Genomic DNA, 12,408 nt, shown 5'->3' with positions numbered 1-12,408 from the left:
AATAGCGGCGGCACACCGCTAATGAGCCTTCCTGAGCTCCGAGTCGAACATCGTTAATCCTATCCTGTCAGCTACACTCGCAGATGCCTTACTGAGAGAACACGTGTTGCTCCCTGTTCTCAGATCAGTGGGGCACGTCGGTTTTACAGGCACACCTTCCCGTTCCGATTGGAAACGCAGCAGAGGAACAAAAGGTCACGCCGCGTGGGGGCTCCCAATCAATGAGACACGCCGGCATGCGGATGAAAGGAACATCAGGATCTTCCTGCCGCTAACGATCTGCTGGGTGGAACGCTCCTTTTTGCCCTGGGTTACACATTGCCCGAAAACAACTTAACTTAGTGGAAATTTTCAACCGCCAGTGATTTACGATTGAGCCATTTAAATGACATATAGTTCATTTAAAAGGCATTGAATGGAAGGTACAGGTACTCTCCGATGATAACTTTTGGTTTCCCTCTTGTTCTCACTAATGTGAGTCACCAAAGGCACATTGTCACAGATCATATGACACGTGGCTGCTGCCTTTACCCCTAAAATGATTTTGACTGGCGATTAATATTAGCGCAATCTTGTGTCATTCAAAATATTCTTCTTTAAGGGAATGTTCATATATGCATAGCCCTATTCATGTTCATATCTGTCAATCTTCAGGAGCTCAGCTCCCCCGAATCTCCCTTCCTGCACCATAAAAAGAAATATCCCATTTTCTCAAGGAAACCTAACCCTATACATATATCTAAGTACTGTCTGAGCACTGTATCTACCTGTTTTACAGCTGAGACATACAATGCACTCCGTAGATTGGTCAAAAGAACCTGTCATGAACATGGCAGCTCACAGTGTTTCTGTGAAGGTACAGAGCTGTAGAACCTTCAATGAAATGCTCGATAAATGTGGTCCGCTGGCAGGTGTGTGCCAGCAGTAGTCTTGGGCAGCTTCTCTGACAGGAGCCGAGTCAAAAAAGGATAATGACTTTGAGCCGGGTCAGAAAGGGGTCTGACTCGGGCAAACGCATGAGAAGCCCAAGCCATGGGATGACAGCGGATTCAGCGGATGATGCAGTGCGTCTACCTGTGTCACCATTTTCACGCGGGGGGGAAGAGGGGCGGCTAGTCCTGGGGTTAAATGCTGGACACTGATTGGTCAAACTTCTTTCAGGATTCCGACTGCGTCCACTATTAAAATTTAAAGTAGGACTTTGGTCCCATTGACACCTATACAGTTCACTTGGGTCTACCCAGTACTAGCATCTTTTTCCACCCCTCTGCCACTCAGTGTGAGCTTTGGAATGGAGGTGCATCACTGGTCCAGGACCAGTTCACCCCATCCCAACTCTAAGTCGTATCTATCTGAGGTAAAATGCTACCTATCTACATGAGTGTCACTCACCTCAGGAACGCCCATTTTCCTGCAGGCATCCAGGAAGTTCTCCACATTTCTCCGGCACTTGGCCATGCTTAATTTGGGCTGTGAGGGATGAGATGACAGAAGAATAAAGCTGTATTTGCAAGTTTCATTACATCTTCGTACTTCTAAGGTCAACTCAAAACACACAGTACACATATTCACATTCACACAGCTGGGTTTGCACTGTAACCATTCAGTTAAAGCGCCCTGCTCTGGGGAATAAGTTGATGCACCTGTGATTCAACCCCACAAACCCTCCTGCCTCACCATCATAGCACAGGCAGTAGTGTGGAGAGGTACTTTCAATCAGCAGGGTGAAGGTTTGATTTCCTGGTAGGGCACCCATATTGAACCATGGTATGTAACCTATCCCAAATTATGTCAGTAACTATCCAGCTGTTTAAAGGGTGATTAGTATCTCCTCCTGGAGCTGGCTATTTGCTAGCTACACAAACTACACATTTTCTCCAGAATGAATTCAGCGCATTATCTACACCATGGCTGCCAAAAAAACAATGTCAGAAGTTGGATTTGAACCTGCATCTACAGCTTAAATACCCCTCTGGCCCACGGTGGGGCCTACTCTGGAATCACAATTTTTTAGTATTTACACACTGCAGTGTGACGGCAGCGCTCTTGCACTGCATCATGGGAGCCTGACGTACCACAGCGGGTGAGGGCACGTGGATACTGGCGACGGAGCGCGGGCGGATGTGATTGGCCAGGTGGCACAGCACCACCCCATCCATGAGGGACCCTCCCAGGTCCTCGGGCAGCGTCACCTTCAGCCTGCTCTCGATGTTCTGCAGGGACACGCACACATCCACAGCGGTAAACACACGTGTGGAAACTTACACGTGCAAGGGCATCCGCATAGTTAAACACAAATACAACACATGCACATGTACGCAGACCCGGGGAAACACACAGATACAACATGGACATGAACACACAGATACAAAATATATGCATGTACCCAGATACAGGGAAGCACACAGATACCACACGGACATGAATGCAGACACAGGTAAACTCACAGAGATACAACACACACATACATACGCAGACCCAAGCAAACACACAGAGAGGTGGACACACAGATGCAGAAAACACACACGCGAACACACGTACAGGTGCGCACACACTGTGGAACTTTAAGCGGAGGTGCCTTTGTGTAACTGTGATCGTGTCAGTGGAACCGGCAGACTTAGGCCACGGTGAGTGATGAGTTACAGATGCAGAAGGGCAGATGAAGGGATGGAGCCGTGCAGCCATGTTAGAGACAGACATCCCAGCATGCATCAGTGCCTCACCTCCCTCAGCTGATTCATCAGCTCCAGCTCCTCTCTGAGCTGCTCCATCTTGCGGCGCATGGTGAACTGCGGGTCCACCGACTCGGCGCTCTTAGAGTTCCTCAGAAAGACTGCGCACCACAGCAGGGAGAGGACGTGCAGGCGGAAACACCCCCGAGGAGAGGACGAGAGAGGAAAGAGTGAGACCCCCCCCCGTCTGAGAGAAACCCCCACAGACACAGAGAGAGAGAGAGAGAGAGAGAGAGAGAGAGAGACACCCCCTCTGACAGAGACAGAGAATCTGCCCTGATAGTAACACCACCATAACAGAGACACCATCCAGATACTGGCAAAACCTCGAGTGACACTATCTTTACAGTGACACCGTGCTGACTGTGACACAATCCTGACAGCGACACGGAGTAAAACACCACCTCCCAAATGACACATGCAAGAGAGGGCAACACCACAGCAGTAAACGCACAGGGAGACCAGTTAAGTTTAGCTACAGGCTGCCATTAGGAGACAGAGGACACACGTTCCACTTACTCCCCCATGATTAGCTCATGTATGCAAACAGGAGGTTTTTTTTTTGTGATACTTCATCCCCTCAAGTTCCAGTCATATAAATATATGAAAATATGAAAACTTGAAGCTAGTGCTGTAGACCACTTGGCCATCCAGAAAACATGCAATCTCTTCATTACATTTTATTTATTATTTTTATATGCACTACTTCTCTATGACGACCTATGTCAAATTTGATCAACTGATTGATTAATTGATTGATTGACTGACGAGAGGTCCCAACCACACACACACACACACACACACACACACACACAGAGCAACTTAGTCTTTTGCAGAAACACCTTATGTACATGATGCATATAATAAGTGAAACTTTTAGTTGTTCAACAGTGTTTTTTTTTTTTTGGTCAAAATGTACACGCAACAGTAATTTTTTTAAAATCTGCCCCATGTAGCTCACACAAAAGGATCAGGCGCTGTTAGCCCTTTCCTCACACACCAGAAGTCTTCAATTTCCATCTTCGAAGAATGGTCAGTCCACAAAAGGAATGTAAGAGTTTAAAATCAAAATGAACTGAATTTAGTGCATTCAATTAATAAAATAATTATTATTTGGTTAACTGTATGAACAACTCTACAGACCAACTATAGAGTGCACTGCTTGATTGAGTCCACCTTGTAATGCATGTGTTGTCCACTTGGTGGAGCCCTAACACAGCCAACATACAGTTTACAACTTCCTGAGAGGTGCCCTCTAGTGCTCTACTTCAGGGTGGAGGAAATACTGACCTCCAAATATGGACAAAATCTGGCCATCTCAGCATGCGACAGCTCATTTAGGGGCAGAGACTTTTTGAGCGTGACACAGAGATAAAAAAAAGCTGTTGAGCTCCACATGGATGATTATCTCAGAGCGAGAGGGGCCGGGATCACTTGGGCTATCTCGGGTGAAGATCTGAACCGGATGTGAGCAGCATAACAAGCAATGATACGAGCGATAGAAACAGAAGGACGGAGAGAGGGAAAGAAAGACAGGAAAGAAAGACAAGCAGGCCAATCACGCTCAGTGCTTGTGGGAGGTCAGCAGGATCTGGCGTGACTCTGTGGGCCCTACCCAAGTAACATTCTTTCAGCTCTCCTCTGACATTACAAATTGTTCAACAGTGTTAATGTGGTGTAATAGAAATTTTCAAAGAACGTTACAACATGTCCAGGGGTTCGCTTTCTCTATTTACGAGTGCAGGTCTTTGAAGCACGGTTAGGGAAGGGGGGCATAATTAGGGGGCAAGTTGTCAATAGCTGAGTTTTAAAGTTCTCATGGCAAAGAGCGCCGCGGGAATGGGGCAGGGGGATGGCCTCAGGGGCAGAAGCATCCGGTTTGGGTCACTTTGGAGAGGGCTTACAGGACATTATGGCCCCCTTGTAAAACACATTAAATAAGAAGAGAGAGAGCTGTGTGTGTGTAATATCTGCACTAGGAGAGAGCTGTGTGTGTGTAATATCTGCACTAGGAGAGAGCTGTGTGTGTGTAATATCTGCACTAGGAGGGAGCTGTGTGTGTGTAATATCTGCACTAGGAGAGAGCTGTGTGTTTGTAATATCTGCACTAGGAGGGAGCTGTGTGTGTGTAATATCTGCACTAGGAGAGAGCTGTGTGTGTGTAATATCTGCACTAGGAGAGAGGTGTGTGTGTGTAATATCTGTACTAGGAGAGAGCTGTGTGTTTGTAATATCTGCACTAGGAGAGAGCTGTGTGCTGGCCAGCAGCCTGCCTGCTGATTCAGTAAAAGGGCTCTCATTAGCACATGCTTCTGACACCCTGATGAAGCATGCAGGCTTCATTAATTTCACCACCCCCACATTATTGCCTAATTATGCTCTTACCGGAAGAGCCATCTGAAACAGTGTGTTAAAATTAAGATTAAACCTCAGCCTCGGCAAAGACTCGCCGCTCTGAATTTAATGACGAGGCAGGGTCTGTAACTTGTAGAGAGGGGGAAGAGAGAGCAAGGAGAACTGAATCGATGCAGTGAACCTGGATACCCCTCCCGCCTGGCTCTGCCACAAATACACACAGCCTCATCAATACCACAGTCCTATGCTGTGCCAACAGGATTTCCTGCCATCTCTCTGCCAGGAGCAGGGAAACCTTATTTCCACAGGTTCCTGCTCTGATGGAATGGGCTCAGTCTTGGCTTGTCTTCTTCATGGACTTCAGAGAGGGGGGTTGTGGTTGTGGCCCACTTTAAAAGCGTCTCTGTGGAGATGCCTCATATGGGACATCTGGTGCACCCTCACTATCCGATATGACTAACTGCTCTCGACACATAGATCTGGCCAGGATTAAGACACCGGGCTGCACCGACGCCTTTCTCTAACCAATATATTTTAAACAAATCCAAAACACACCATAAAATGCATGGAACACCACCGCTCAACAAATGCTTACATGACAGACATTAACACACACAAATACAAGTTTACCTAAGTGCAGGAACACACATGCAAATGCACACCCATACACAAATCTGACAAAAAAAAATACACACAGACACATACACACACGCACATACACGCACACACATGCACACACATACACCTAAGAGAGGATTTCAGTCCAAAGTTAAACATGTAAGATCCAGGACAGCAAAACTGGGTCGGTCTGACCTACATGGCTGCTTATAGATAGTCCAGATGGAGAGAGAGAGAGCAAGCGAGAGAAAGAGAGAGTGAGAGAGAGAGAGAGAGAGAGAGAGAGAGAGAGACTGAGAGAGGGCAAGAGAGACGAGGTGCTTCAGACAGAAGGACAGGACATCACAGAAACAGATCCAACTTCAGCGAGTGGCTGAGTCTCAGCACAGTTACACTGCTGTTCCCTGACACCTACATCTCCCCTGTGTGATGTATGACAGTCTGGACACAATCACGCTGACAGAGTGCTAAAGCCCGGCTCACTACATTACCCCTCAGCTAGACCAGCATTACCCTACCCTGTCAAACACTGCCTTTAAACAACGTATGTATAAACTACTGCGAACATCATTCATAAACAACTGAAAGCAGTGTGCTGGGACACGATTCATCAAATGGGGCCCGGCAGGGACAGGGTCTGGCCACCCAGGGGTCGCATCTATCTCGTAGCTCGTCAGCCCTATCGGACACAAGGAGCTGCTGCCATGCACAGATTCATCACGGATAATAGGAACAACCTTCACACAGGGAAAAAATAACTTAAGGAAATCTAGGCCAACCACCAGCCGACCAATCACATCTTTCACCTCCCTGTCCGTGCAAAAAGAAAGAGAAAGAGAGAGAGGTGAAGGAGAGGCACGCAGCGAGAAAATACAGTAAGAAAAAGACAAAGATGAGAAAATACGTTTATGCATATTTGTGCATTTGTTTATGTATATTGTATTGTAATGCAGTTGTGTTTGTATTTATTATTCATGTTGCATGCAGTTGCAGCGGCAATAGTGTTATCCTTTGTCCTGTTACAGCACACTGTCAATGATGCATGACGGAATTAGAATTTATTTCAACAGAAAGAGGCACAGGGTAGAGGACAAATAAAAGAGCTGGTCAAGAGGAGAGAGAGAAAGAGGGAGAGAGAAGAAGAGGGGCACTGCCATGTTATGTGGACGCAACCATCTGATTGGACCCGCCCTCTCTCGCTTCGTGATCTTCCACCTCCCCTGTTGGTGGCTGACACAATGAGGGTGTGTCAAATAAACAATGGGCACACTGTACTTATTCAGTCTCTGCCACGCAGAGGGAAAACAGAGACAGGGAGACAACAACAACAACAACAACAACAATGCCACAGTTGTTCAAAAACACAGTTATGAACCTGGTCCTGCAGCTGAGAGAGAGAGAGGGATTTGGCCTTTCCACACTGAGTGTGAGCGGGGCTACAGAGCTAGCTGTGTGCGCTCTGATGGCTCTCTCCTGCAGGGCAGACGTGGGGTGCGGGGCCTCTACCTGCCTGGGCCTGGCAGGGGCTGGGGGTCTGCGGGCAGGAGGGAACACGCAGGCAGGGCTGCAGGCTGCAGGAAACGCAGCATTCCTGCCCGGGCAGACCCAGCGGCGTCGCGTCCCATTTAGCGCCGGCGAAGCGGAGCGGCCTCAGCTCCCTCGGCTCCCTGCGGGGAAACTCTCTCCCGCTTACCCGACCGGAACAGAAACCAAGCCACAATCGCAAAGGCAGAGCGGCCTTGGCGTTCAGGCCGGCAGGGGCGTTTATCCCCTCCGCTCCCGGGTAATTGGCCCAGCTGGCCACAGGGGGCGCCCGCGCTCAGCGGCCGATATCACACCTCCTTTCATTTCCCTCTGTTCCTCGCTCAGACCTGCAGAGGAAGCCCCACCCGTCAAAACAAGGGGTGGGGGCACGCCCCGGCCCAGGCATGTTCCCTTCTGAAACATGCTCCTACAATGAGCTCTATTTCAGGCTGACATTTCTGAAAGGAAGTGAGATATTCGCTTTTCCCTCATCAAGAGGTTGATGATGTCATAGAACTGCGCCATGCACACAAGAGTCAATCCAGCTGCTGATGCATTAAAAATAGAAGAAAGCTCTGTATGCAGCACAAGGCCTTACACAGACTGACTGTGCTGCCTGGACCACACTGTGTGCCTCCACTGTGTCATTTTTTTTTCCACAAAATGACATGAAGTTTTGATTGGTTATTGATTACTTCCACCTTGCCACAGAGGGGTCTTGCCTGCTTCTTTGGTGACTGATTGGGCCGTCTCCTCACAGACACGGAATGCATGACTTCCACAATGATTAATACCAATGATACAACCTTTTTTATCAAGGCCATGCCTCCATAGCAAACAACATTCTCACTGCTGAAACTGGCAATGTAGGTTGCTAAAAAAATACTATGGAATTGGATCAACATTATAAGGGCTTACAAAAGAATCATAGGGCTCTGTGTGACATTTTTGCATTGTCCTATTTGTATCATCCTTATGACATGCAAAACCATTCTACACTTTCCATGCTTAGGCTTCCGATGATTCACTTTTTGGTGCCCACATTTGGGGTTCATTTAGGACTCTCCAGTCATGCCTAAGCACTTGAGAGGAAACACAAGGTCCTTCAGGGGAGGTGCAGACCTGACTTCAACTGTTTCCATTCTGCCAGAAGACTAACAGTCCCCAAGAGACCATTATCTAATGCTTCAAATATAAAGTCTATAAATAATGGGGAATTCCTTTGAAGGAGCCCAGAATGAAGAACATCGCTCTTGCTTTTGGGGAGCCTGCTCTCTCAGTAATATCAGCTGACAAAATACACATTTACCCATTTATAGGGTTTACACAAGGCTGTTTAGCCAACAGCAGCTCGAAGACACCCAACTGGAAAGCTGAGTACAAACAGAGCACTGCTGTGGAAGAGATTGGGGAGCTGAATTTTACAGAGAGCGGACACTCCACTCAGGCCACTGCAGGGCAGACACTGACGGCCTGGGTGCACCAGCACACAGCCTGCATCGGCAGGGGTGAGACAGGCACACGCGTACACAAAGGCAGGTCTCACCCACAGCCATCTAACCAACGGATGTGACATCGGTAACCTAAGCTTTCACTCTAAACCCTGCTACCACTAGCTCTTGGATAAAGGATGAGGGCTGGGTTGATTAGGTACTTTTTGAGTGTGTGTGTGTGTCTATGTCCTACAAGCTGTAGACACACACACACACACACAAACACACACACTCACACACACACCAGCACATACACTATTCAAACAAAAAACAGATTTTTCCTCCCCTTCTCTGATCAGCGGAAAGAGAGAGAGAGGACCTACCACTGTTCTGCATGCTTCCTTCATCTGGGCTACTGAGGGGGTCTCTATCAGTGGGCGGGGCCTGTGTGAGGGGGCGGAGAGAGGGCGGGGAGGAGCAAGCCAGCAGGGTAGGGGCTGAGAGGAAAGAGGAGGTGGGGCGGTGGAGCAGAACAGGCCAGGTAGGGTCAAACCCAATCAAAATGTTGGGGGACCAGAAAATTGAAGAAGTCAATCAATCAAATTGATTGACCATCCCAGGGGAGAAGGGAACAGCACACAGCAGCAGTTCATATATACAGACACGCATGCGAGGTTCAAAAAAGGGTGCCATTCAGTGAGATTCATATATACAAAAAGTGAAATACGGTTTTAAAAGGGTGCGATTCAGTGTGTGATTCATATATACAGACACGCATGCAGGTTTTAAAAAAGGGTGTGATTCAGCAAGATCCGTACGTACCACACGTGTGCATTGTTTAAACGGGGTGTTTGAGTGACATTGTTTTGGACAGTCATGCGGTTTACAAAAGGAGGGATCGAAAAGAGAGAAGGAGGAGTAGAGAACAGAGAGAGAAGCAAAGGAAGCGCCGTGGAAAAAAAAAAACAACAGAAAGAAAACAAAAACATGGGGGATAAAAATAAAGTTAGTGCGATTTCACAGTTCTGGCTCCTTGACATGCCATCAGCACTCAAAGCCACATTTTATACTTTCTTTCTGAGGCTTCAACGACAGCTAGCATAGTTCAGCCTCTGAAGGCACAACTACATCAGCTACCTCCCTGAAGATGGACCCAGAGCCTCATACACACCTCAGAGACCGGGGAGTCACGTCTTTGGCCACAGACACAAGATGAGACTGAGGTGACACTGACCGCTCATTGATGAGTCTGGTTTTTACACCAGCATTGAGGATTTTACAATGGCAACGCCTTGGCTTCAAGCATCTGGCTAAATGTCCCTCTCCTCCATCACTACACCGTGCCACTGCACTGTTAGGGGAGTGTAGGGCGGCGTTCCTTGTGCAGTAAAACCCTCATCATACTCTTGCTCCCACAAAGTGCACATCCAAAGGGCTTTGGGTTCAGTTTCTCACACCAGTGTCTTCTCAGCGGGTGCGGCATATTCCCTGAAATGTCGTTACAGCGTAACGGGATCACAGGAAGAAGGCTCCACACACCGGGAACGGCCACCGTTGCTGAACTGCTGCTGAGGCTGCTGGGTAGGGACAGCTGGTGAAGGCCCCCGCTGCGGGCGCACTGCAGATAAGCTGGGTGACAGAGAGGGGGAGGCGAGCCGGCCGGCACGCCAGCCTCCTCTCGCACTGGGCTCTTCTGCAGACAGGGTCTCCATAGAAACGCTCCAGTCGCTCTCCTCCGCGAGGCTGGGGCGGAGAGGAGGGGGGGGAACACTGTTCGCCTTTTTTTGCGCTGCCTGGCTGTTTCTGTGGAGGGCGGGGCACGGGAGGGTGAGGAGGAGGGCGGATCGAGGCGGGGGGGGGGCGTTGGGTGGAAAGGGGTCAGATGTTTTAAGGGTCGCGGGGTTCTAGGGTTCCAGAGACACAGGCAGATTTCGGCGTGAGACGGGTGGGGCCGCATTCACCAGGCTGTGCTCATTGACTTGTGAGTGAAAAGTGAGTGACACCCCCCCCCCACCCCTTCCCCTACCTTTATCCCAGCACAAAGGCCACTTACCCGATCGAGGCTTCAGGCCGAAGGGGGGCGAGTTCAAGGCCGGGCTTCTGTCTTCTCCCTAAGCCAGCCCCGAAGAGAAGCACAGTGCACTCAGACAGATCCACTGCAGCCCCCTCTCTCGCCCAAAAGGAGCTGAGCAAACTGAGCACCAAAACTAAAAGAAGCATTCCCTTCTCCAGCAGCCTGGCATGTGTTCTTGTCAGGGCTTGGACAGAGAACTGGAGCAGAGTTGGGCTAGAATACAGGAAACGGGGCAGAACCCGGGCAAAATTTATTTAAATGAACTTACCCCTTTGACGCGGTCCTTGAACCCCTCTGTTGGTGCTCCTGAGCTACTCGTATTACTCTGTGGGACAGACACAGACTGACAGTCAGGCAGGGGTGGCCAGGGTTCTCCTCAGCTCTTGTGTGGTCCTTGCTGGCTGGATGCCCTGTCTACGCTTCCAGTTATTCCCCCAGTAGAAAAACACAAACATACTGTGTTCTGATGTTCTGGCCTCAGATTATTATTGCATATGAAAGAAAACCAAGAGACACAATCCAGCGCTGTTCTCCTCCTGAGAGCTGTCCTGTTGTTCTTCTGTTCTGCACTGTGCCAGGCGGGGGCCAATCCCAGCCCTTTAGAGCTGCCTGATTTGCAGAGAATAACCAATCACAACGTTGAAGGGCCACAGGGTTTAAAGAGACTGGACCAGTCATGGCTGTGGAGGGTCAATGGCTTTGCAAGGGCTGCATCAAACACAGCCTTTAAGGGGTGGGCCAATCAGGTTGTTTGAGAACTGCCAGATCAGTCGGGCTGGACCAATAACAGTGCTTGAAGGCTGCAGTACCTACCAGTCTGCTCTGTTTCCTCAACTCTCTATTGTAATACTTAATTAACACATCACCTGCATTTTTTGTGCAGAAATAAATTAAGTGATCATTGTAATGTTCCCCTAAACTATTCTGTGACACAGGAGAACAGGAGTCAACATGACCCAGCTCTGCTGTTGAATAAGCCTCTGTCCTCCCTCACGGGCAACTCACACAAATAGGTTACCCCTCAACTAGAACACTGTGTCTCCAGAGCTAGAGCTTGCCGAATGCACTTTCCGAGATGTCACCTGAAGGAAGATTAACTTTAGGTTTTTTTTTATAACACGTCGCTTATTACGTACTATATGAACATTTATTACTTTACTCTTTGCAGTTTTACACTTTAATTTCACCTGTGATGGGACAGTGCTGATCTATGGTGCTGTGTCACAAAGTTGTGGAAATCTGGTCAGTGTCATGTGACCATATCACAGACTCACTGGGGAAAATTGAGTCAGCCATGTGATCCACTCTTCAGGAGTGGCTGGTGCAAAACTCCACCGTGTGTAAAAAGTGAAAAATAGATGCAGGGTACAATGACTTTTGTAGGTCAGCAGTTTCAGATGGCACAGTTCGGGCTTACAGCGCTGAAACACCCATATGAAAAAGACTAACATGCAAGGGATGAGACTGAACATTTCATTACTTCAGTGTTCCACTGTAACATTACCTGGATCAGTATTCCAATGGTTATTAATTGGCAAAAATGAACACAAATACAGTATTGCAGTCCTTACTGTCAAAATTTAACAGAACTGCATATTATAAAATAATTCATTCATATTGATTTTTCTGCATAAATGTGAAAGTGGCTGCTCTTCCCAGTGTGTCGCTATTT

At 48.3% G+C, this 12,408-nt stretch overlaps 1 protein-coding gene across 1 annotated transcript in view; it reads right to left on the bottom strand.

Moving 5' to 3' along the window:
• Positions 1-12,408, bottom strand: part of LOC118788830 (leucine-rich repeat and calponin homology domain-containing protein 1-like) — a 51,577-nt gene that overhangs the window by 2,194 nt on the left and 36,975 nt on the right. The window contains exons 15-19 of the mRNA XM_036544942.1: positions 11,005-11,061; positions 10,716-10,773; positions 2,724-2,833; positions 2,076-2,213; positions 1,393-1,470 (exon numbers count right to left, since the gene is read on the bottom strand). Coding sequence (XP_036400835.1) covers positions 1,393-1,470; positions 2,076-2,213; positions 2,724-2,833; positions 10,716-10,773; positions 11,005-11,061 — 441 coding nt within the window. The remainder of the gene's footprint in view (positions 1-1,392; positions 1,471-2,075; positions 2,214-2,723; positions 2,834-10,715; positions 10,774-11,004; positions 11,062-12,408) is intronic.

This window comes from Megalops cyprinoides, chromosome 14 (genome assembly GCF_013368585.1).
Source record: "Megalops cyprinoides isolate fMegCyp1 chromosome 14, fMegCyp1.pri, whole genome shotgun sequence".
Taxonomy (NCBI): domain Eukaryota; kingdom Metazoa; phylum Chordata; class Actinopteri; order Elopiformes; family Megalopidae; genus Megalops; species Megalops cyprinoides.
The sequence above is the reverse complement of the archived record's forward strand: the minus strand, read 5'-3'. Positions and strand labels throughout refer to the sequence as shown.